At 44.2% G+C, this 25,921-nt stretch overlaps 1 protein-coding gene across 3 annotated transcripts in view; it reads left to right on the forward strand.

Moving 5' to 3' along the window:
- GRB10 (growth factor receptor bound protein 10) overlaps positions 1-25,921 on the forward strand; it is a 439,832-nt gene that overhangs the window by 186,630 nt on the left and 227,281 nt on the right. For all 3 annotated transcript variants that reach the window (XM_075826992.1, XM_075826993.1, XM_075826991.1), the window contains exon 3: positions 6,109-6,193. In XM_075826992.1, the coding sequence (XP_075683107.1) occupies positions 6,109-6,193 (85 nt within the window). The remainder of the gene's footprint in view (positions 1-6,108; positions 6,194-25,921) is intronic.

Here is a 25,921-nt window from a genome sequence, read left to right on the forward strand (position 1 = left end):
AGCCAAACAATGGCTTCCGGGTCTGCCATGGACAGAAGCCCATCAGGACCAACCTTCGGCTGGTCCTGATAGGCTTCCTGTCAGAGTGACAGAAAGTCACTGTGCCGTTCCCGATGCACACTGTCGGCGACAGTGTGCATCGGGAACTTGGAGATCAGCTGTCCCCGACAGCTGACACTCTCCAGTGTTGCCGATCAGCGGCTCATCGCCGCTGATTTCGGCAATTAACCCGTTACATGCGGGGCTCGATTGCGATCTCCGCATGTAGCGGGTTTGTAGCGCATCAGCAGCCCCCATGCAATCGTGGGGGTTTCTGATGCTTGTGATGGCACCGGGGGGCCAGACAACGGCCCCCAAGTCTGCCATGTATGTCAGCCTATGAGGATCAGCTTCTGCTGATCCTCGTAGACCAACTGTCAGAGTGACTGTGACGTCACACTGACAGTTGGAATACGTTACACTACCTAGGTAGTGTAATGTATTCTAGCAGCGATCAGAGCTGCAGGTAAAAAAAAAAGTGTAAAAAGAAAAGTTAATAAACAAAAATATAAAGTGTAAAAAGTAAAAAAAAGTTAATAAAAATGTTTTATAAAAGTGTAAAAATAAAAGGTTTTGTTTTCCTATAATAAGTCATTTATTATAGGGAAAAAATGAAAACGTTAAAAAAAAAAGTACACATTTGGTATCGCCGCGTTCGTAACGACCCAATCTATGAAACTAATATTAATTTTTCCGCACGGTGAACGCCGCAAACAAAATAAATGGAAAACTGTCAGCATCGCTATTTTTTGGTCACCACCCCTCCCAAGTTATAGAATAAAAAGTGATCAAAAAGTCGCATTTACCCCAAAATGGTACCAATAAAAACTACAACCCGTCCCGCAAAAAACAAGACCTCCCACAGCTTTTTTGACGAAAAAATAAAAAAGTTACGGCTCAGAATAGCGTGTCCCAGAAAATAAATTATTTTATAGAAACTTAATTTTATTGTGCAAACGCTGCAAAACGTAAAAAAAACTATACACATATGGTATCGGCGTAATCGTACCGACCGGCAGAATAAATTAAAACGTAATTTATTGCGCACGGTGAACGCTGTAATAAATAAAGAATTTAAAGCGCCAAAATCGCTGTTTTTTGGTCACCCTAGCTCTAAAAAAGATCCTGAGGGGCCAAAATGCTCACTATACCTACCACTAGAAAAATTCCTTGAGGGGTGTAGATTCCAAAATGGGGTCACTTTTGGCGGGTTTCCACTGTTTTGGTCCCTCCGGGGCGTTGCAAACCCGACATGGCACTGAAAACCAATCCAGCAAAATCTGCACTCCAAAATCCAAAAGGCGCTCCCTCCCTTCTGAGCCCTGCTGTGGGTCCAAACATCAGTTTACGACCACATATGGGGTATTGCCGTAATCGGGAGAAATTGCTTTACAAATTTTGGGGTGCTTTTTCTCCTTTATTCCTTGTAAAAATGAGAAAATTCTATGTTTCCACAGAAAAATAGGTGATTTTCATCTTCACAGACTAATTCCACTAAATTCTGCAAAAAAACTGTGGGGTCAATATGCTATCTATACCCCTAGAAAAATGCCTTGAGGGGTGTAGTTTCCAAAATGGGGTCACTTTGGAGGGGTTTCGGCTGTTTAGGTACCACAAGACCTATTCAAACCTGACATGGTGCCTAAAATATATTCCTAAAAAAAGAAGGCCCCGAAATCCACTAGCTGCTCCTTTGCTTCTGAGGCCTGTGTTTCAGTCCATTAGGACACTAGGGCCACATGTTGGATATTTCTAAAATCTGCAGAATCTGGGCAATAAATATTGAGTTGCGTTTCCCTGGTAAAACCTTCTGTGTTACAGATTTTTTTTTATTACAAATGAATTTCGGCAAAAAAAATGAAATTTGTAAATTTCACCTCTACTTTGCCTTAATTCCTGTGAAACGCCTAAAGGGTTAAAATATTTTCTGAATGTGGTTTTGAATACGTTGAGGGGTGCAGTTTTCAAAATGGGGTGATTTATGGGGACTTTCTAATATATAAGGCCCTCAAAGCCACTTCAGAACTGAACTGGTCCCTGAAAAAATAGCCTTTTGAAATTTTATTGAAAATATGAGAAATTGCTGCTAAAGTTCTAAGCCTCGTAAAGTCCTAGAAAAATAAAAGTACGTGAAAAAAAATGATGCAAACATAAAGTAGACATATGGGGGATGTTAACTAGTAACTATTTTGTGTGGTATTACTATCTGTTTCACAAGCAAATACATTTAAATTTAGAAAAATGCTAATTTTTGCAAATTTTTGCTAAAATTTGAAGTTTTTCACAAATAAATATTGAATTTATCGACCAAATTTTTTCACTAACATAAAGTACAATATGTCACGAGAAAACAATCTCAGAATCGCTTGGATAGGTAAAAGCATTCCAGAGTTATTACCACATAAAGTGACACATGTCAGATTTGAAAAAATAGGCTGTGTCCACAAGGCCAAAACAGGCTGTGTCCTAAAGGGGTTAATGGGGTCTGTCAGGGTGATGCGCTATGGTTTCCTGTAGTTTTGGCTGGATCTGTGACTGAGGCCCCTAACAGAGCCTCCAACGCACATTTGAACAGGCCCTTATCTTGGTTGGTGGCTTTTTATTTTGCCCCTTTACCATGGATAACACCCCCCCCCCCCTTGCCCCTTGCCCTTTTTGTTTTGAGATTCTTTTGGTAACTTCTTAGATGAGTGGCCTAAGATTTGAGAGACTTTGGTTAATTTGGAACATTCTCAACTGTTCCAAATTTTCTTGATTTGGAGATACTTGCTTCCTAAGCATTTCCAGGCTGATATTTAAATGACACATATCCAAGAATTTCCATTGATCACTGCATGGTGTGCTGCTTGTTGATACCTTACCTTTTTAGCCATACTTTACTTGCTAGAAAAGCACCTTTTTAAGGTGTGAAAATTACACACATTTAAAGTGTGCGCGCGCATTTTGTAGTCCAGAGTCGGGTGGCAGTAGACTCTTCCCGACTGATAAGAAGCAGACAGTATGCTGAATTATGGAGGTTTTTAAGGAAACAAACACCATCGTATTGGGGTATGTTTACACTTCGGTACGAAGCAGAAAAGTACAAGGAAATCTGCCTCTGAAAACCAGGCATTTTTGACGCAGATTTGCCTAACATTTTTGAGAAGTTTATTTAAACTATTCCCGACCGTCGGCTGTATATAAACGTCCAGCAGTCGGGGGTCCTTAACTTGCGCCATAGTGTATTTACAGCTTTCGCTGCTTCTATCTTCGATTTGTTTCTACACCGCGCTCAGTGAGTGCAGTGTGTGTATATACAATAGAGGCAGTGATCATGTGACTGGTCGTATAATTGCAGGGATGCCGTTGGTGACAGGCTGTTGCTGGTATTTCTGAAGTTTTTCACATCCAAGGTGCATCCGTGTTCAGCGCTGCGGGACGCGATGTCACGCATCCACCATAGTTGAGTCTATGGTGGGATGCGTGAAAAGAACGGACATGTCCTATTTTCCCATGGACACTTCACACGGTCCGTTGAAACAACGGCTGTGTGAACGGCCACATTGAATTACATAGGTCCGTGGGACGGCTGCTGTTTTAAAAAAAATCCCCCCCCCCCCGCCAATCATGGTCGAAACGCTAGTCATGTAATATACCAAATTTTACAGTAGACAATGACTATCGCAAATAAAAGGTCTAGTTTAGGGTAAAACCATATTACCAGAAAAAATTAGCAGAAATGTAAAAAATTATTTTTATACTGTCATTTTCAAACGTTAAACCTAGAAATTCTAAAATGGCAAAAATGATGTGTATAAAAACTATTAAAAAAAAACAAAAAAACTTGCATTGCCTACAATATAAACATCGCAAAAATTGCTTTGCTAACAAATAAAAGTTATAGCTGTTTAACGCGTGCTAAAAATGGCTTAACTGTGTCTGGTATTGAAGGCCCAAAATAGCCCGGTCCTGAACCCGTTAAAGCAGATTTTTTGAGTGGGCCATAGGAAATGGTCAAAATCTGCCTCCTAAAACCACAAGAAGTGACATGTACTTCTTCTACTTTTTTTTACAAGGTGTAATCTTACGCTTTTGAAACGTGTCTAAAATTGACTCGTATGCACTACTCTGCTTTTAACCATTAAACAATCTTTGCAGGTCGTTTGAATTTGTTTTTCAGAATGTAATGAGTCAGTTTTGCACTCTGAAATACGCTTGAAAAAAACTTAATACCCTTGGATTTTATCCTGCATTTTTTCCCTTTTGTGTTATGCTACCAATCCGTAAGCATGCCTCCCAACCGTCCAGGATCCAGCGGGACAGTCCCCGATTCCATGCACTGTCCCAGGAGGCCGGTGACATGTGTCCGTTTTAACTGTATCTGTTGGCTCCCTGCTCCTCCATTCACAATGTGACACCTGCTGTGAGCGGTTTTTCGGAGATGGGTGCAATGTAGTGACGTAATCACGCCTGCCTCCGCCGAGCTGCAGAGAAGAACGGATTTCGGACGTTTTTGGCACAGATTCAGACACTGCTTCCGCATGAAATTCAGCACCTAGAAGCCATGTGAACCGACAGAGGCCTTGTTCATAGTGGCGATTTAGCATGTTTTTTTTTTTTTTTTTTTGTCCCTCCCCCACCTACCTTCTCTTTTCAGCCAAAACCAGAATTGGATCCAGGAGAGGAGACAAGTCCTTTCCTTTTAATACATTCTGTTGTAGGTTCTGTTCCTGGCTTAAAAAATACATGCAAAATCTGCACTGTGTGAGTTAGGCCTATAAAAATGTGCTCCGCTTCGAAGCTGATTTATGGCCAAATCCAAGTTTATTTGGTCATGAATCAGCTTAGATCTTTCAGGAGAAAAGAAAAAGGGCTAGAGAACAAAGCCTCCAGCCAAATAGTGACGGTTTTCACTGTGAACGACATTCTGCAGCCTGCGATGTATTAGAATACATGCAGACTGCAGAAGATGAACAGAGCTACATTTTATAATCAATAGTGAATGTTTTTATTGTTAACACATAGTACGGCCAATGCAATAAAAGAAAAAAAAAATGGCCCAAAAGATATCTACAGCTTTTTAAAGCTTCGTTTTCATTATTATTTTTTTTGCTGTTCCCTGTGGAAAAAATGAATACCTTACATATTATTGTGGTAGACTGCTGATCCATAAACTAAAAGGTACTGTGTTGCTCCATGACCTGTTGGGCCATTCCCTAAGGGCTTATTCAGAGTGCAGGGAAAGTCGGCCGTGTGACTAACGTTTGTTTTTAACGACCGTCACATGGCTGCATTACAATTAATGCAGGTCTATGGGGCTACACTGCCCTTTTTTTTTTTTTTTTTTTTTTTTTTTTTTTATACGGACCGTGTGAACTGCCCGGACAAAAATAGGAAATGTCCTATTTTTGCCCATATTCCCGGTTCCCTAGTTTGACTAGATTCCTATGAGGCATCAGTAAAAACGGGTACAAATCAGACGTAAAAAAACTATTTGACAACCGGTCATGTGAATATAGCCTAGTAAGCAATAAAGCCAGACTCTTCTGTGACCAGAGCTATCCTTCTTGGTGGCAAAGGCTCTGTTGGCATTTAAGCTGCTTAAATGTAGTTTAAAAATCTTAGGCTATGTTCACACGTGGGTATTTTGCCGAGTTTTTTGACGCGGAAACCGCGTCGCAAAACTCGGCAGAAACGGCCCGAGAACGCCTCCCATTGATTTCAATGGGAGGCGTCGGCGTCTTTTTCCCGCGAGCAGTAAAACTGCCTCGCGGGAAAAAGAAGCGACATGCCCTATCTTCGGGCGCTTTCGCCTCCGACCTCCCATTGACTTCAATGGGAGGCAGGAGAAAGCGTATTTCTCGCTGTTTTATGCCCGCGGCGCTCAATGGCCGCGGGCGAAAAACGGCGCGATAATTGGCGCGAAAATCGGCGTGCAGGGAGAGGAATATCTGCCTCAAAGTTCCAAACTGAATTTTGAGGCAGATATTCCTCCCCCAAAATACTCCGTGTGAACATAGCCTTAGACTTCTTTTGCTTCGGTGCTGTAAAATGAAAATACCTTCCTAATCTTATATTGTATATTTTTAGGACAATGTGGAGCAGACAGCAGCATGCTCGCAGAGGGGGTTGGTGGAGACTGGTTACACTTCTAAACGTATATCCTTAAATCCAGGTAACTTTTTGTACATTCAAGATGGCATGCATGTCATTATTTAGTGTTTGTAGATTTGATATGAAGTAAATGCAACATAGTTTACGAAGGCCCCATGCACACGACAGTATTTTCCATCAGTAATTACTGACAGTAATTATAGACTCATTAATTTCTATTGGCCACGGACACCTTTCAGTATTTTTACTGATGTGTGTCCGTGCTGAAAAAATTATAGAACCTGTCCTATTCTTGTCCGTAATTACGTCATGGACTCTCCCATAGAAGTCTATGGGAGCTTCCGTAAATACGAACGGTATACGGGTGTGCATCCTTATACTATCCGTATTTATGGAACTGTTAGGCCCCATGCACACGACCGTGCCCGCAATCACGGCCCACGATTGCGGGCACGGCCGGCCGCCGACTGACAGCCGCGTTTCCGGGCCGTGTTCCCATACAAAGTATGGGAGCACGGCCCGCAAAATGCAAAAGAACGGACGTGTTCCATAATTTTCGGAACATTTCCACGGCACGGACACCCTTCCGTAGCGCTACGGAAAGGTGTCCGCGTTCAATCAAAGTGAATGGTTCCGTTTTTGCGGTCCGCAACAACTGAGGTTTTTTACGGTCGTGTGCATGCCCCATGTCGTGTGCATGCCTAAGCAATGTAATTGTTACCTTCATGCATTGTCTTTTTACAATAGCTTTTGAATGAGCACTGTACAATTATTTAAAGTGGGTGCCTCACTAAAATAACCGGTTTCCATATGCCTTTAAACTCCATCTATTAGCCAGAGCACAGACCTGCTAAGTATTAGGCTGGATTCACACGAGCATGTTCGGTCCGTAAAGGACGAAACTTATTTCGGCCGCAAGTCCCGGACCGACCACACTGCAGGGAGCCGGGCTCCTAGCATCAGATATGTACGACGCTAGGAGTCCCTGCCTCGCTGCAGGACAACTGTCCCGTACTGTAATCATGTTTTCAGTACGGGACAGTAGTTCCACGGAGAGGCAGAGACTCTCAGCGTCGTATATAACTATGATGCTAGGAGCCCGGCTCCCTGCAGTGCGTTCAGTCCGGGACTTGCTGCCGAAATACGTTACGTCCTTTACGGACCGAACATGCTCGTGTGAATCCAGCCTTGGGCTCCTGTCCTGTCTGACTGTCCCGTCCTTTCCTTGTATTACATGGCTCCTGGGGAAATGTATGACTTGGAACGGATTGCCAGGGGTCTCAGAACCTGAACCCATGGTGATAATTCCTAAAAGTGGTTGTCATGAGGTAACCCCTTAAAGAGGCTCTGTCACCAGATTTTGCAACCCCTATCTGCTATTGCAGCAGATAGGCGCTGCAATGTAGATTACAGTAACGTTTTTATTTTTAAAAAACGAGCATTTTTGGCCAAGTTATGACCATTTTTGTAGTTATGCAAATGAGGCTTGCAAAAGTCCAAGTGGGTGTGTTTAAAAGTAAAAGTCCAAGTGGGCGTGTATTATGTGCGTACATCGGGGCGTTTTTAATACTTTCACTAGCTGGGCGCTCTGAAGAGAAGTAACATCCTCTTCTCTTCAGAACGCCCAGCTTCTGACAGTGCAGATCTGTGACGTCACTCACAGGTCCTGCATCGTGACGGCCACATCGGCACCAGAGGCTACAGTTGATTCTGCAGCAGCATCAGCGTTTGCAGGTAAGTCGATCTTACCTGCAAACGCTGATGCTGCTGCAGAATCAACTGTAGCCTCTGGTGCCGATGTGGCCGTCACGATGCAGGACCTGTGAGTGACGTCACAGATCTGCACTGTCAGAAGCTGGGCGTTCTGAAGAGAAGAGGATGTTACTTCTCTTCAGAGCGCCCAGCTAGTGAAAGTATTAAAAACGCCCCGATGTACGCACATAATACACGCCCACTTGGACTTTTACTTTTAAACACACCCACTTGGACTTTTGCAAGCCTCATTTGCATAACTACAAAAATGGTCATAACTTGGCCAAAAATGCTCGTTTTTTAAAAATAAAAACGTTACTGTAATCTACATTGCAGCGCCTATCTGCTGCAATAGCAGATAGGGGTTGCAAAATCTGGTGACAGAGCCTCTTTAAGTACTGCGTATATGGTATAACTACAATTTGCTCATTTGAAACTAAACTGTTCTACTTCTTAAAGCTCTGTGCACATAATGTTTTGTCTCTGTTCAGCGTGGACGTCAGGAAAGCTCCCGACGTACATGCTAAATGGTAAAGCAATTTGTTAAATTTTATTGTTTGATTAACCCCTTAATGACGCAGCCTAGTTTGGGCCTGAAGGCTGACTCCATTGTTCAAATCGGACAGGTCACTTTATGGTAATAACTTTGGAATGCTTTTATTTATTCAAGCGGTTCTGAGAAATTTTTTTAGTCACACATTGTACGTACACATCAGCATTGTCTTTTTGTTCATTTGTTCCGTTGAACTTTTCCGTCAGATGAACGGAAGGCCAAACTCAAACGATCGTTTCCCTTTTGCTTAAACATTGATTTTAATGGTATTTGTTTTTTTCTTTCAGTTTGCCTCCGTTCCACTATGTTTCCGTTTTTTTTCCTCATGGAAACGATACCGTAGTCGACTAGGCTATGGTTACCGTGAAAAAAATCTAATGGAAGCCTAGTGGAACAGAGCGCTTAGTGGTAAAAATTGGTCAATACATGCAGTGTTTTTGTGAAAATTTTTAAATATATCTGCTTGTAAGACAGATAGTAATACCACACAAAATACAGGATAGGAAAAGGTGATCCAGCGCTGTGTGAAGTTTAAAAGGGAAAGTCTGGTCCCATTTTTATTGGTAGAAAAATGCTTTCAAAATTGGACAGAGATGCAGTCTCAAGGTGGAAAATGATGCGGGTTAGTACCCGAGCCTACGCGTTTCGAACACGTGCAGTGTTATTCATGGCAGAGCATTTATTCAAAACCGCATTCATAAAGTTGTTGTTTTTTTCTTTTAATCCTTCAGGCGTTACACAGGATCTAAAGCAAAGTGGGGGTGACATTTTAAAGAGGCTCTGTCACCAGATTTTGCAAGCCCTATCTGCTATTGCAGCAGATAGGCGCTGCAATGTAGATTACAGTAACGTTTTTATTTTTAAAAAACGAGCATTTTTGGCCAAGTTATGACCATTTTTGTATTTATGCAAATGAGGCTTGCAAAAGTACAACTGGGCGTGTTTACAGTAAAAGTACAACTGGGCGTGTATTATGTGCGTACATCGGGGCGTTTTTACTTTTACTAGCTGGGCGTTAGGAATGGGAGTGTATGATGCTGACGAATCAGCATCATCCACTTCTGTTCGTTAACACCCAGCTTCTGGCAGTGCAGACACACAGCGTGTTCTCGAGAGATCACACTGTGACGTCACTCACTTCCTGCCCCAGGTCCTGCATCGTGTCGGCCACATCGGCACCAGAGGCTACAGTTGATTCTGCAGCAGCATCAGCGTTTGCAGGTAAGTAGCTACATCGACTTACCTGCAAACGCCGATGCTGCTGCAGAATCAACTGTAGCCTCTGGTGCCGATGTGTCCTCACTCGTCCAACACGATGCAGGACCTGGGGCAGGAAGTGAGTGACGACACAGCGTGATCTCTCGAACGCGCTGTGTCTGCACTGCCAGAAGCTGGGCGTTCTGAAGAGAAGTGGATGATACTTCTCGTCAGAACGCCCAGCTAGTAAAAGTAGTAAACACGCCCAGATGTAACACACACAATACACGCCCAGTTGGACTTTTACTGTAAACACGCCCAGTTGTACTTTTGCAAGCCTCATTTGCATAAATACAAAAATGGTCATAACTTGGCCAAAAATGCTCGTTTTTTAAAAATAAAGATGTTACTGTAATCTACATTGCAGCGCCGATCTGCTGCAATAGCAGATAGGGGTTGCAAAATCTGGTGACAGAGCCTCTTTAAAGTGTGTTTTTTTTGTTGTTGTTTTTGCAGCAATTCAATAGCAATGAAATTTTTTTTTTTTCTTTAACACAGAAGGTTTTACCAGATAAACTCAATTTAATATTTTACCCAGATTCTGCAGTTTTTAGAAATATCCCACAAGTGGCCCTAGTGTGCTAATGGACTGAAGCATCGGCCTCAGGAACAAAGGTTCCACCTAGAGGATTTTGGGGCCTCCTTTTTATTAGATTAGAGGCTCTGTCACCAAATTATAAGTGCCCTATCTCCTACATAATCTGATTGGCGCTGTAATGTAGATAACAGCAGTGGTTTTTATTTTGAAAAATGATAATTTTTGAGCAAGTTATGAGCTAGTTTAGATTTATGCTATTGACTTTCTCAATAGACAACAGGGTGTTTTTTTCCTTTTTACCAACTGGGTGTTGTACAGAGGAGTGTATGAGGCTGCACAAACCCCACCTGATCATCTGTGACCAAATCTGGTAAGAGAGGCGAGAGTCGAGAGGCCAGTAACTTCGCAAAAATCTTAACATCTACATTTATCAATGATATTGGTCGGAAGTTTGCGCACACCGTCGGATCTTTACCCGGTTTTGGTAAAAGGGTAATATGAGCCTCAAGGGACTGGGGTGCAAAGGGACACGAGGAAGACACTGAATTAAAAACTTTCGTCAAGAACGGAGCCAATTGATCCTTAAATGTTTTATAGAATTTATTATTGAACCCATCGGGTCCTGGACTTTTGCCTGAGGGGAATTCCCCAATAGCACGCTCCACCTCCGTTTCCAAAAAATCCTCCCCGAGTCCCAAAGTCTCCCCGCCCCCCAAGGACAGCAGCGCAGTGTCATGTACATACCGGTCTATTTTATCACGTAACGCATCCACCTGCATATCCTGAAAATGGCCTTTAAGATTGTATAATGACGAGTAATACTGTCTGAAGCAGTTGGTGATCCCCACCGGATCATGAACCTCACCACCCGAGGGGGGAAGTAATTTTAGGGATATACGACGCCTGGGTGCGAGGATGTAGTATCCGTGCTAGAGACTTGCCACATTTATCTGCAAATTCGTACGAGTGTTTTTGCATACGGTCCCTGAATCGAGCGTGTGACTGGTCTATCAGAGAACGCAAGGATTCTCTCGCTGCAGTGAGTTCCGCAAATAACTGTGAGGAAAGCACTCGTTTACCGCGGGATTCAAGGTCCCGTATCTGAGTAAGGAGCCGCGTAATGGCTACCCCTTTTTCCCGCTTCAACCGAGCCCCATGTTGGATCAGAACTCCCCTGACTACACACTTTAACGCCTCCCACTGCAATGGTAATGGGGTAGTGTCACGTGTGTGTACCTCAAAAAAACTGTTAAGTGAGTCCTTAAGGGCTGACACACACAGTCACCCAGTAAATTATCATTAAGTTTCCAAGATTGGAAATTGGGTACTGAACTAGGAAACCTAAGTGTTAGAAATACAGGGGCATGATCCGACCAAACCATAGGGCCCACCTCCGAAATGGGTTGCCAGGTAAGCAAATGGTGGCTAATAAGAAAGGCATCCAGTCTACTATACATATTGTGTAGCGGGGAGAAGTAAGTGTATTCTCTTACCTGAGGATGAAGAATCCTCCACACGTCAATCAATTGCATGGAATGCATCACAGTTTTCAAGGCTCCCAAATGGGATTTCGGTACCGCAGACCTGCCCGAGGAGGTGTCAAGCCTAGAATCGAACGTCGGGTTAAAATCACCACCCACAATCAAAACTCCCTCCGTGAACTCTTCCAATTTCCGCAAATACCCACAACATACTCGCGCCTGATCCTTATTGGGGAGATACATATTAGCCAAGGTGAACAGATTATTCCGAATGGACAGTTTGAGAAACACATACCGACCACCCGGGTCAACCAGAACGTCTACCAATTTATGAGAGAGTGACTTGTGTATACAAATACTAGCGCACTTGGATTCCGGGTTGGTACTGTGGAACCATACTGGATAATAGCGATTTGTAAACTGTGGAGTGTGGCCCACCTGAAAATGAGTCTCCTGTAAAAACAGGATATTTACCCGTTCTTTGTGCATATTATACATTATCTGCGACCGTTTTTCCGGGACATTAAGCCCTCTAGCATTAAAGGTACAGACTTTCAGCTGCGCCATTTCCAACACACGTATGTCTAGCAAATCAAGAACTGTACTATAACAATGAACAAAAGGACGGGACAGACAAGGAAGGGAGACACGACAACAAGGACAAACAAGCGGGTGAAACAAGCACCCACTCCTTGATCTAATCAAGGAGAAACAATCCAATATACACCAGATATAACCAGTGAAACCCTAAGAGGAGTGTCAGGACAAGGTCTAGCCAGCGCCCCGCACCCCCCAACCCAGCAAATTTTATATAGCAAATAACGATATAACACAAAAGGAAAACCAAGGCACTTATTGCGTTACACAAAAATAATTAAGGAATTACATTGTTAATAGGGCCTTAAAGAAGAAAGCAGCGAGCACCCCTGAATACATTCATTATCAGCATAAATGTACAAACATGTTTAGCAATAAAGAAAAATAATAAGAAAAAATACATTCGCAATTGTGGCATATTAACGGCATTCGACCGCTATTAGTGACCACCAGGACTCCAACAGCAATCACCTGTGAAGCATAATGCAGACCCACTCAGTAATGACCATATGTAACTACGAATATAATTGCTTCAGCTGATAAACGCAATAAACATTGTAATTAAACTCCGACAGCAGGCTGCAATTAAGAAACATTAAAAGTGTATCACATCGGCTCCGCAGGACGCCCATCATGACGCCTCACAGGAGAGCGACCTCGCCTGCGTGACCGTGGACGCGGCGGCGGGATGGGAACATAAGGCCAATCCGGGAGAGAGAGACTAGGCAAGCGGAGAGCATCACAGAAATCTGGAACGTCCCCTGGGTCCCGAACATTCAGCAGTGCCCCATTCCTGCGAACCTGCAACTGAAAGGGGTGACCCCAGGAATAGGAAATCTCATGTTCTCTCAAGACGTCCAGTAAAGGACGTAGCACCCTGCGCTTGTCCAGAGTCATTCTGGACAAATCAGACAGCAGCTGGATCTTGACTCCCTGTAATAAGACCTCGCCTTTATCTCGAGCCTTCCTCATGATCTGCTCCTTAAGAGAAAAAAAATGGACACGGCATAGCACATCTCTAGGCCTATCAGGATCCGGGCTGCGCGGACCTAGAGTTCTGTGTGCTCTATCCAGCTCCAAGGGATCGTCGTCAGGGCGCCCAAGTAGAGAATTAAACAGAGACTGTAAGGCAGGAATGAGTTGACCCGGAGAGATATCCTCAGGAATGCCCCTCAGCCGAATATTATTACGGCGATTCCGATTCTCATGATCCTCAGCAAGATTAAATAATGTGTGGATCTGCTGAGAGTGCTGATCTAAACGGTCGGCATGAGAAACTTGTTGCTGTGTAATATTCGATACATCGCTTTCCATCCGCTGTACTTGATCGGACAATTGAGATAAATTGGTAGTAAGAGATTGTATTTCCGATTTATATGTAGTCTCCAGGCGGTTTACATAACGCTCCATGTCCTGTTTAGTGGGCAATGCTGATAGCTGTCGTCTCAGGCCCTGTAAATCATCCCCTAGGACAGCAGTAACACCAAAATGAGAGGAGGGATGGATAACCATATCTCTGGGAGAGGTAGAAGGCAGAATTGCAGGCCCCAGCACATGAGGGGAAGATAAGGGAGAAACCCGGCCGCCATTACAGGCACCACGTGGTGAACAGTCCCGCGTAGGCAGCGCCATCTCAGCCCCAGAAGAGCACGGCTCAATCCCATCCAGCAAGGAGGGAAACTGCCCCTGAGAGCCCGATATCGAGGGGAAGGTACTAGCGGTACCTGATGCAGCTACACTGGCCGCAGATGATAGCCCCTCTGGAAGCGAAGTCCCGGCGCCGTCTCGCCTCCCTTCCAGCGGCGCCATCTTGGATGATGTTCCAGATGCAGCGTCGGTCAGAAATCTCTGGATAGAGCCAGCTGAAAACATCTGCCGTGTACAGTAGGGAGTCCCCGTGGAAGCCTTGGATTTCCTGACCATCAGGGTGATAAAATATTGCTTATTAATGTGCTTATGAGCGGGTTAGGGAAGTGCAGGAACGGAGCTCTCAAGCAGCACGTCTGGTCAGCGCCATGTCCAAGCCACGCCACCACAGGATTTTTTTGCTGAATTTCTTGGAATGAAAAAAAAATTATTTTTTTTTTTCCCCCAGTTTTTAGCTCAGATTTTTTTTATTTTAACATGCCCTAAAGGAGAAATAGCACTAACATATAACTATATCGTTATGTGCCAGGATTCTGAATACACATCACGTCCTGGTTGGAGGTAATGTATATTCATTGTCCGGACACTGCAGTAATGTTATAGTGTGTGTATGTAGCTGCACATAACGATATAGCTATATCGCTAGTGCAGTGTAAATGAATGGAGAGAAGTGTATGACGCTGATTGGTCAGCGTCATACACTTTTCTGTACAACGCCCACTTGGTCTAAAGTAAAAACACGCCCACTGGGGCATTAAGAAACTAATTAGCATAAAGCTAAAAATCGTTCAAAGTGGTAAAAATAGTTTTTCTAAATAAAAAGCACTGCTGTTACCTACATTATAGTGCCGATCTCCTTATGTAGGAGATAGGGCACTTATAATGTGGTGACAGAGCCTCTTTAACCCTAGCCGAAGGGGAAGAATAAAGACTCCATATTTATTGCATCATATTGGTACCTAAACCAATGTGCTGCAGTCGCAAACCTAAAATCCCACTTGACCCTGTCAAATACTTTGTCCACGTCATTAGAAAGCTGAAACCAGGGCGGAGCTGAGGCAGCCGCTTGGTAAATTAGGTTGATGGCTCTCGTAGTGTTGTCACGAGCTTCCAGCAGGGGCATAAAGCCCACTTGGTGTCTCTGGATAATGTGTTGAAGCAAGGGAGTAAGCCTATAATCAAGGATTTTAGAGAATAGCTTAAGATCGGCGTTTAACGAGATGGGGCGATAATTTTGACAAGGCAGAATCCTTCCCTTTTTCAGCACCATAATATGAGCTCGAATCGCATCTTCTGAACGTGTCGTTCTGCAAGTTATAGGCGTTCAGAAAATGAGAACAGAATTGAAAACGTCTTATAGTATACCAGAGGCAAACAGTCAGGTCCCGACGACTTGCCTGTCAAGGAAATTTTTAGTGTCTGCTAGTTCCTCCAGTATGATAGAAGCCTCAAGTGAGTAAATTTCATCCTGAGGTATGCGACTCAACGTCAACCCTCTACCGGTGAGTCCTCTAATCAGTTGCTAATCAGGGTTGGGGGATATTATAAAGAGACTGGTATTGGGGACGAAAAGCTTCCATTGTGTTATGTGGAAGATGCAAGCAGTGAATTTGGGGTGAGGAAATATGAGGGATGTATGTGCGATCTCGTGATTTTATAAGCACCTTTTGCGAGAGTCCTGCCCGGTTTATTGCTAAAGTCACAAAAGTGGCGCCTACATTTAGTCAGTTTAGCCCTAGGCTTGAGGCAAAGTGAACGCACCTGTACACGTAACTGCCCCAGCTCAGCCCTCGTGACACCATCCATCCAGCGATGGCCTCATGAGTCTGTTCTAGGGTGTGAATGCGGGACAACAAACTGGTAAAATAAGATGTTGTTTTTTTCCGCCTTGAACCAATTCTAATGAAGCATCCCCATATAACACAATTATGAGCCTCCCATACATAGTTACTGTCTGGAGCAACATTAGTAGCAAAATATTCCTGTAGGTCTCGATTTACTTCTGCCAGAACTGTAGGGTCTTGTAAAAGTCTTTGAATCGCCAGTGCCATGTGATCTGTAGGGAATGAGCGAGTTGGCATGATAAGCGCATGATCGGAAAAGGTAATGTATTCTATAGTTGCTGCCATGAGGTAGGACAATTGCGCATGACTGAGAAATAATAGCCTGGAATACGAATCATGTGGTGTGGAAAAAATTAGTCTTTCGTCGATGGAAAAAGAAGCCTCCATCTACAAGCTCATATTCGTGGAAAATCTGGCGAAGACTATTATGGGCAGACCTAGACAAAGTAAAGTGTCCCCACGTGGAATCTAAATGGGGCTCAAGGGGAAAGTTTGTCACTGCCCAGTAATAGGCTGCCTTCCAGAAAATCCTCCAACTGTCAGGGCCCTTTCCAAAAAGGTGATCTGAAGAAGAATTAAGACAGAGGCCAGTGTAGTCAGGACGTTGGCTAGCTTAACATTCAGAGATATCTACCTGCACCATCAATGCGAGTCTCCAGATGTTCCCAGGGAACCATGGTAATATTAGACATGGTGAAAAAAAAAGTGGGAGGGGAGGAAGGGAAAGGTAGGGCTGAGAGTGCAGAAAAGTTCCCTGAGCGGGGAAGAGAGACAAAGCGCTTCACAGCAGCACCTTACCAAGGTCTGAACCTAAACCAAGTGGAGCCTAAAACTCCCAATACTGTTGTGGTCTGGGTCTCCCTAAGGGGAAGTGGAACAAACTCCCCACAGAACACACAAACACTATACCCTAATAGAGAAACGTAGAAGTACTACAATGCAAGAACACATGTACTCCAGTCCAATGAATTAACGGCAATACATATAAAAAGAGAAAACCCCTGTTTGTTATGCAGAGAATCCAGTATGGGAAGGGCCTAGTCTATGCTACAAGAAGCAGGGGTGGTATTACGAGAAGATCAAACAGCTAGCATGGGCACTCAAGTAAGGCATGGTCTACCGCATAATGCTAGAGATGATCAGGGACTAACTGGGTTTAAGGACGTTGGTACAACCAAGGAGGGTGTCTCATAAACATGCCAACAGGTATAACTGAGGAAAGGTCTTCCCTCAGGCCAGAACTTGTATGGCAAAGGTAAGCAGTCTAGGTAAGATAGACTGTCACACAAGTCGGCCCAATACACCAGAAGCACCCAAAGGGATAAAAAAAAAACTAGATGCACTGAAAGGAACTAGGCTAGAATCCCAGGGGGGCAGCCAAATCTAGGAGTGAGTGACCGACTCACTTCAGTTAAGAGCCCAGCTCTAAGGGCATGTTCCCACACACAGGATATGCTGTGGATTTTCTGCAACACAAAATCTGCAGCGAAATCTAAAAAATCTCAGATAAATCAGTCACTGAAATCTGCACTAAATAGTGCGTTTTTACAGAGCATAAAGCTGTGTTTTTTTCCGCAGCGGTTTTAACTGCGACTTTAGTGTTAAACATTGATTATAGCAAAGTTTGTCCACCTGCGGATTTTTACAGCAGTTTTTACGGCTTTACGCTGTATAAACGCTGTAAAAACTGCAACAAAACCGGTCGCAGAATATGTGCTCCCATTGAAGTCTATTTACCAAACATGCAGCATCTCCACAGAGAACCCGCATCTTAAATTGACATGCAGTTTGAGTCGCACTGCAAAACACATCCCGCATGTCTTTTTCTGTGTTTTTTTCCTCAGCGTGGGCATGAGTTTTTCTAAATCTCATTACCTTTGCTGCTACTGTTAATTCTGCAGACTTTCCGCACAGAATTCAGTTGCATAAATTCTGCAGCATTTAATATACGTGGGATCCCAGCCTAAAGCTTTCATTTCAAGATCCCAGGTGCACCACAGACTAGTACTACTGATACCACAGGTGACAGGACCTCAAAATAGTAAATCACACAAAACAATGAGACAGTTTGCATAAACAAGTGTCACACAGCTATAGTTCGTCATCACTTGACAGAGATCCGGAAAGGAGAAACCACTAGATCACAACTCCCAGTCCAGAAAGTCACTCTATGGGGAATGCCTAGTAGGCGTGCGGCCTCTGCCAAGGCCATCCGTTGGGGAGGGGTGGATCAGACTAGCAGGATCTGGGAACTGGTCACCTCCGGGAATGAGATGGAGTAGGTGCAGTCCAATCAGGTACAGGGACTGGTGGAATCTCAAATAGTCTACCCCTATTTTCTACATCATGGTGCAAGGAAAAGTCCCGTATTTGGTTAGCATGAGTTTCCACGGTCTGAGTACAGATACATCTGTAGAAATCAAAGCGCTTTGTTCCAATGTAGAGACCCATTCAGATAGTGGACTTTGTAGTTTACTGCCTGTATGACCTTGTCATGCTTTTCTGCTTGTTAGTTGCGACTCATGATCCGACCGCGTGGGCAAACCCTGCACCATTTCCCAGTTCAGTCAGCATGTGGTCCATGGAGGGTGGTAGAGAGGGTAGAACTGTTTGCTGGTCGCCCCTATTTTGGGGCGAGGAGGTGATGCCTCGGAGGATGGCAGGAGTCCCCTGACTCAGCAGGAACAGGTCCTCCGGAGGTGGTATATGAGAGGTGGCAGGTAAAGATGGCGCCGCCATTGTAGCCCAGCACCTCAAAGCTGAGAGGTCAGCGTCCTGCTGTGTCGCCCTGGGAAATGGGCGCCATGATCGGGGGCTAAGGAAAATCCCCCTAGGGATGCATTCTGGCGGGGCCAAGTGTTCGCTCGGAACGAGGCCTCAATCATTCGCCACGGAATTCGATCTGTCCAGCGGTGGTGAGCGACCGCAGTCATGTGGCGTCCAAGGGGTCCTGCCAGGAGCCGAAGGTACCAAATAAGCCAGCGGGTCTTGATCACGGCCTAGTGTGGGTGCAGCCATCGGAACAGGAGAATGCAGTTAAAGTGGTTGGTCTGATTTGGAATGGAGGAATCTGCCAATGGAGTATGCCAGGGGCGTAGCTAGGGGGGGCAGGCGGGCATGTGCCCCGGGCGCAACTTAGAGGGGTGCGCCAGCGCCACCTCCTCCTGCACTATAATTGTACCTGTGACTATAGGACACAGGTACAATTAGAAGCAATGAATGGCCGGGTACGTTCCGTGCCCGGCCATTCAGCTCTTTTGTACGAGTGATGCGTTATCGCGCTTCAGTCGCTGAAAGGCGCTGACTGACAGGGAAAGTCATTCTGCCCAGCCAATCGGCGCCTTTCATAGACTCTCTTCGTTCAACCCCCCAGGAGACCTGCACGGAAGAGAGCAGGTCTCCATTGCTGCCGGTCGGCATGGGAGCGGGATTAAGGTGAGTTTGAACAGTTTATTTTATTGTAATAAAAAAAGTGCGGCTTTATCTACAGGGGGGGCTTTATCTACAGGGGTGCTTTATACTGGGGTGGGCTATCTATGGAGCACTATATACAGGGGTGGGCTATATCTACAGGGGTCTATATACAGGGCTGGGCTATATCTACAGGGGGGCTATATACAGGGGTGGGCTATATCTACAGGGGGCTATATACAGGGGTGGGCTGTCTGTGGAGCACTATAGGGGGAGCGATTTGTGGGACACTATATACAGTGGTGGGCTATATGGGGGCACTATCTTTAGGGGGCACTATCTACAGGGGTCTCTATGGCAGGCACTAACTACAGGGGGCACAGTGTGTGTGTGTGTGTGTGGGAAACAGGGTATGGTGCTATTATAATTAGAGGTGCAGTGTATGGTGCCATTATATTTAGGGGCGTAGTGTGTGGTATAATGAGAACTTTATCTTTATTTATAGGTGTAGAAATGTTGGAAAAGTGAGCAGCTGAAGACATCTGAGCAGCAAACTGCAAAAATGGGCTGTGACCGGGAGAAGTCCTCATAGAGGTCTGGACCTGATGGAGAAAAAGAACTAGAATCTGAGACGTCACTGGTGAGTCACTTAAAGGGGTTGTCCGAGATACCAACATTTTTTCAAAAACTGTGTCATACATTACCCCTTATACAGACGACCTAAATAAAGCATTATTTTTTAAAAAAATTCTACTTAGCACATTTCTTCTTTGAATTTAGCACCACTTGTTTCCATGCAGTTCAGCTCTGGTTTGTTGATCTTTCCTTGTGATGAAACTTTTTTTCCGTGCACGCTCATTGCAGGTTGCAATGAGCGTGCACGTACCTTCCATTAGTTCATGTGAGCTGTCCTTGCTCCTCCCCGCTGACCTCCTTCACTGGACTTGTCTCCTTGCTGACATTCTTGAAGGATGGTGAGCAAATGTTCTCCCCCCCCCATTGTTTTTCACATTTATGTTTTCTTTCTCTTTTCAGGTCTATAAACCTCTTCGTGTCTACCCTAACCCTCGTCCACCCTAACCCTCGTCCACCCTAACCCTCGTCCACCCTAACCCTCGTCCACCCTAGCCCTCGTCCACCCTAGCCCTCGTCCACCCTAACCCTCGTCCACCCTAACCCTCGTCCACCCTCTTCTATCTCATGTCTCTGTCCACTAAGTCTATGTTCACACAGAGTTTTTTTGCAAGAGGAATATCTGCCTCAAAATTCCGTCTTGAAGTTTGCGGCAGATTTACCTCTCCCTGCACGTTGATTTTTGCGTCGTTTTTCCCAGAGTTTTTTGTGCGCTGTTTGCGTATTTGTTTGCCGCTTTGTTCGGGCGTTTTTCGCTTAGTTTATCTTGGCGTTTTTTGCTTGTTTGTTTGCGTCTTTTTTTGCGATTGTTTTTTGCTGTGTTTTCCATTGCGTTTATCGTAGCCTTTTTCACGTCGTTTATCATTTCTTTTTTTGCGTCGTTGTTTGCGCCTATTTTTGCTGCGTTTTTCGTTGCGTCTTTCGTGGCATTTTCCCAGTTGATTTTCGCTGCGTTCTTTGCCTCTGCGGCGTTTTTCGCGTCTTTTTCCACTATGTTTTTCGCAGCGTTTTCCGTGGCGTTTATCGTAGCCTTTTTTGCGTCGTTTTTCGCGTCTTTTTTTTGCGTTTTTTTTTTCTGCGTTTTTCGTGTAGTTTTCCCTGTCGTTTTTCGTGGCGTTCTTTGCCTCTTTGTTTGGGGCTTTTTTCGCGGAATTTATCGTAGCCTTTTCGGCGTTGTTTTTTGCGTTGGTTTTTTGCGGCGTTGTTTGTGGCTTTTTTTGCTGCGTTTTTTGCGTCGTTTTCCGTGGCGTTTTTCGCCCGCGGCAATTGAGCGCCGCGGGCATAAAACAACGCAAAATATGCTTTCTCTGCCTCCCATTGAAGTCAATGGGAGGTCAGAGGCGTAAACGCCCGAAGATGGAGCATGTTGCTTCTTTTTCCCGCAAGGCAGTTTTAATGCTCGGTTTTAATGCTTGTTACAACAAATTGCAGGATAAATCACGCACCAAACACGTGTATGCTGTTTGTGGTTTTCACGCACGCATTGACTTCAATGTGAGTGTAGGTGCATGATAACGCACCAATAGAGGACATGCAGTATGTTTCACGCAGCGGACTCTCGCTGCGTGAAAACGGCCCCATTGAAATAAATGGGTCGCGTGTGCTGTGCGTGGTTTCGACGTGGTGTGAATGGGGCCTTATGTGAGATTTACACTAGCGTGAATCAAGTCTGTGTGCTGTGCTTTGAAAAAACGCACAACACACGCGACCCATTTATTTCAATAGGGCCGTTGACACATGTGTGACTTTTCACGCAGCGAGAGTCCGCTGCGTGAAACATACTGCATGTCCTCTATTGGTGCGTTATCATGCACCTACACTCACATTGAAGTCAATGCGTGCGTGAAAACCACAAACAGCACACACGTGTTTGGTGCGTGATTTACACAGCAATTTGTTGTAAAAAAGAAGATAAAAATGGGCTGGCTTTGTGAGTGCGTGAATAACACATGACAATCGAAAAGCACACTGCATAAGGGCGGATTTACAAGAGCGTGTGCGTTTTGCGCACACAAATACGGTGGCGTTTTGCGTGCGCAAAATGCACTTGACAGCTCCGTGTCATGTTCATACGGATGCGCGGCTGCGGTTTTCGCGCAGCCGCCATCATTATGACACTCTGGATGTTTGTAGCACGTGGTGCTTTTCTGTTTACATTCATTATTTTACTGCTGTTGCGCGAATCACGCTCGTCCCACGGAAGTGCTTCCATGGGATGCGCCTGATTTTCACGCACCTATTGACTTCAATGGGTGCGTGATGCTCGAAAAACGCAGAAATATAGAACATGTCGCGAGTTTACGCAGCGGACTCACGCTGCGTAAAATTCACGGACTGTCTGCACTGCCACCTAGACTTGCATAGGTCCGTGCGACCCGCGTGAATACCACGTGGGTTGCACGGACGTATAGCACGTTCGTGTTAACTCCGCCCTAGCGCAAACACACGGATGGGATTGACGCAACTTTTTCACGCGCGGAAAATACACACGCTAGTGTGCATGAAGCCTTACTAATGGACGCTGTTAGACAGTGGCCATTAATAATGAACTAATAATACATTTTTAAATAAATGAGAAGGACATAGAAAAAATATTGTAATGAAATAACACACATAACACTGGTTAACAATTTTATTAAAAATAAAAAAGGTGTCATTGAAGTAGTCCTTGAACTTGATGTAGTACCAAGGACCCAACCTGTAAAAAACACATAACTAAGCCAAAAAAAAAAAGAGGGATGCTTAGATACACTGCTCATGTGTGATACTGTTAAACCATGTATCTAAGCCTACCACAAGGTAGCCTTAGTAACATTACCCAAGCAGACCGTGTCACACATGGGCCATGTATCTAAGAATACCACATGTTAGGCTTAGATACAGGGCCCCAAAACACTAATCTTAGGGTATGTTCACACGGCAGCGTCCGTAACTGCCGAAATTACGGGGCTGTTTTCAGGAGAAAACAGCCCCGTCATTTCAGCCGTAACGGCATGTGCAGGCGCTTGAACGCCGCGTCCATTACGGACGTAACTGGAGCTGGTTTTCCATGTAGTCCATGGAAAACGGCTCCATTTACGTCTGAAGAAGTGACATGACACTACTTTGGCGCGGGCGTCTATTTACGCGCCGTCTTTTGACAGCGACGCGTAAATATACGCCTCGTGTGAACAGACAAACGTCAGCCCATTGCTTTCAGTGGGCAGATGTTTGCCAACGCTTTCAAGCCGTAATTTCGGACGTAATTCGGGTGTTAATACGCCCGAATTACGTCCCTAAATAGGCCGTGTGAACATACCCTTATACAGGAATAAAAAGAATGTCATCTGGGGTCCTGTATCTAGGCCTACATTGTGTTAGGCTTAGATACAGGCTCCATGTGTGACACTGTTTGTTAGACCCTGTATCTAAGCCTAACAATGTAGGCTTAGATACAGGACCCCAGAAGATCTTATCTAGTTCAGGACGGGGCACCGTTTAGCCATTTTTAGCACGTGTTCGTTAAATGGCTATAGCTTTTTTATTTGTTGGGCTAACGACGTTATTTTTGCGACGTTTTTTCCGTAGACAATGGAGGTTTATTTTTTTATCGTTTTTATACACACCTTTTTTGCCATTTTACAATTTTCATTCATAAAGTTTGAAAATAATAGTAAAAAAATAAGCTTTTTTACGTTTCAGCTATTTTTTTTTTGGTAATAACATAGCTTTACCCTAAAATAGACCTTTTATTTGTGATCATCATTGTCTACCGTAAATTTTTATATATTACATGTCTATATTAGGGTAATTGGGTCAGCGCTAGCGTTACAACAATGATTGACAGGGGGAACGGTATTTTTTTGGGGGGTATTTTACGTGTATTTATTATTTCATTTTTTTTGCACTTTACGTTACTATTTTTTTATTATGGTCTGTCCCTCAAAGGTCAAAAAAGACCTTTGGGGAACATTATATATTTTTTTTCTTTTTTTTTTACACCATCTTTTCCACTGTAACTGGAGCTGCACAGCAGCCCCAGTTACAGGGGAAATCAGCCCTCTCATAGTGACGATTGTCACTAATAGGGCTGTGCTGGGTCTGATTAGACCCAGCAGCAGTCTGCCACTAACGGTACCCGGTGATCATGTGACCAGTCACATGATCATCGGGAGCAATAGAGACAGCGCCGCTGCTGCTGTCTCTATTCCTATACACAGCGTTCATTGAACGCTGTGTAAAAAGACATCGGAGAAGACAGAAGCAGCGAAAGCTGCTTCTTTCTTTCCTCTCCTCAGGGTCCCCGGCAGTCTCTGACAGCCGGAGACCCGAAATTTTTTCACTGTGAACACGCATAGGCGCGCTCACAGTGAAAAGCTGCATAGGCTGGGCGGGCACCCGCAGAAACGACACGTCTCCAGTGACGTGTCGTATCCCATCCGAGGTCTCGCTGGGGCGAGACCATGTGATCGGGATACGACACGACAGTGGAGGAGGAAGAAAACGTGACGTCAGAAGACATGTGATCCAAAGAAAAGAGCTGCCAGAACGGAGAACAGAAGCAAGATTGCACAGGTAAGTATATTATTCATTAGTTAATGTGTGCATTGTGTGTTTAAATTTAAAATAAAAATTTATCTCGGACAACCCCTTTAATGTAAATGTTCATTCTGCCTCTAATCGGCACTGTAGTCACTGTATGATCTGCAGCGAGATGATGGTGGTATGATTATGATATGATTTATTTTTTGTGAAACAGCATCTCCCAGCATATCCTTACCATTGTTCATCATGCTGGGAGCTGGAAACAATTTAGTGCAAAACTATACATCAGGGGTTGCACTAAATTGAGCTGTATTTGTGCTGGTTTTGTATTTATGTACTGAGCTTGGTTCTGGTGCTGTATATATGTACGGAGCTTGGTTCCGGGGCTGTATTTATGTACTGAGCTTGGTTCTGGTGTGTATAGAACTATATTGCTTGTAAAATGTGCAAATGTTTTTATCCTCGAGTTACATAAAAAGAAATGTGGAAAAGAAATTACACGTCATTGATTAGTAGAGAAAACAAACACGGTGAGGGGGAAGGAGATGTCGGGAAAGAGGTTTGGGGGGGGGGGGCACCAAACTGAATCTTTGCCCCGGGTGCTGGAGAACCTAGCTATGCCTCTGAGTATGCACAGAGCGCCACCGAAAGACTGCGATAAACTTTGACAGTTCTGCCCCAGTTTTCTCTGTGGTCGGGCCCGGAGCACGGAGTGTGCATCCTCACATTGCCATATTAAAGACACGCCCCTAAGTGGTTAAATGTGTAGGGCTTTAAAACAAGGAATGAGTATATTGACTTTACTGGCTGGTAACTTTGCCTAGTCTGTTTCTGCACATTCATGTACAGCACTCTAATGCTATGTTTATGCATGCCAAGCAGACACAGGTCCCTTTGTGGTGCAAGGTAAATGAATACTTCGTTTAAATTTACCTTTAGTGCAGAGGGGATGTGTAAACCACTGCTTATGAAGTGAGACTGGTTTCATTGAAACATTACTAATTCAGAGGTTTTAAAAGACTGCATAAATAAGAGGTTTCCCCCGTGCTGTCTAACTTCTCACACTTGGTTTAGTGCCAGCCTATTTCTTTTTTCAGTAAATTCACAGGCTATCTACAGTGGAACAAAACACGAATTGTTACAAAAGTGACTTTCAAAATAAAGGAGATCTTCTTTTCAATCTTTTGCATGGAGAGGCGATGTCACTTTGCGTGTTCAGTCAAACAAACGTAATGTTCGACATTATCTTGGCTTAGATTTAGTCTTTGCTTAACGTGTGTATTTTAGGCTATGTTCACATTTGTATTGCCCTATTCATTTTAATATCTATTTTTTAATGGATGGTATCAAAATAACGGATGCAAATGGATTACTATGCATTTGTATCTGGTTTACGTTGATACACTATGATAAAAATCGCCCACCCGTTAAACATCCTTTCTTTTTAACCGAAAATAAAGTCCTGTACTCCGCACTTTTATCTATGTAAAAAAAAAATGGACGACATACATAACAGATGCAATTAATCCCATTGGAATAATGTCAGTGGGAT

This window comes from Rhinoderma darwinii, chromosome 5 (assembly GCF_050947455.1).
Source record: "Rhinoderma darwinii isolate aRhiDar2 chromosome 5, aRhiDar2.hap1, whole genome shotgun sequence".
NCBI classification, from domain to species: Eukaryota; Metazoa; Chordata; class Amphibia; order Anura; family Rhinodermatidae; genus Rhinoderma; species Rhinoderma darwinii.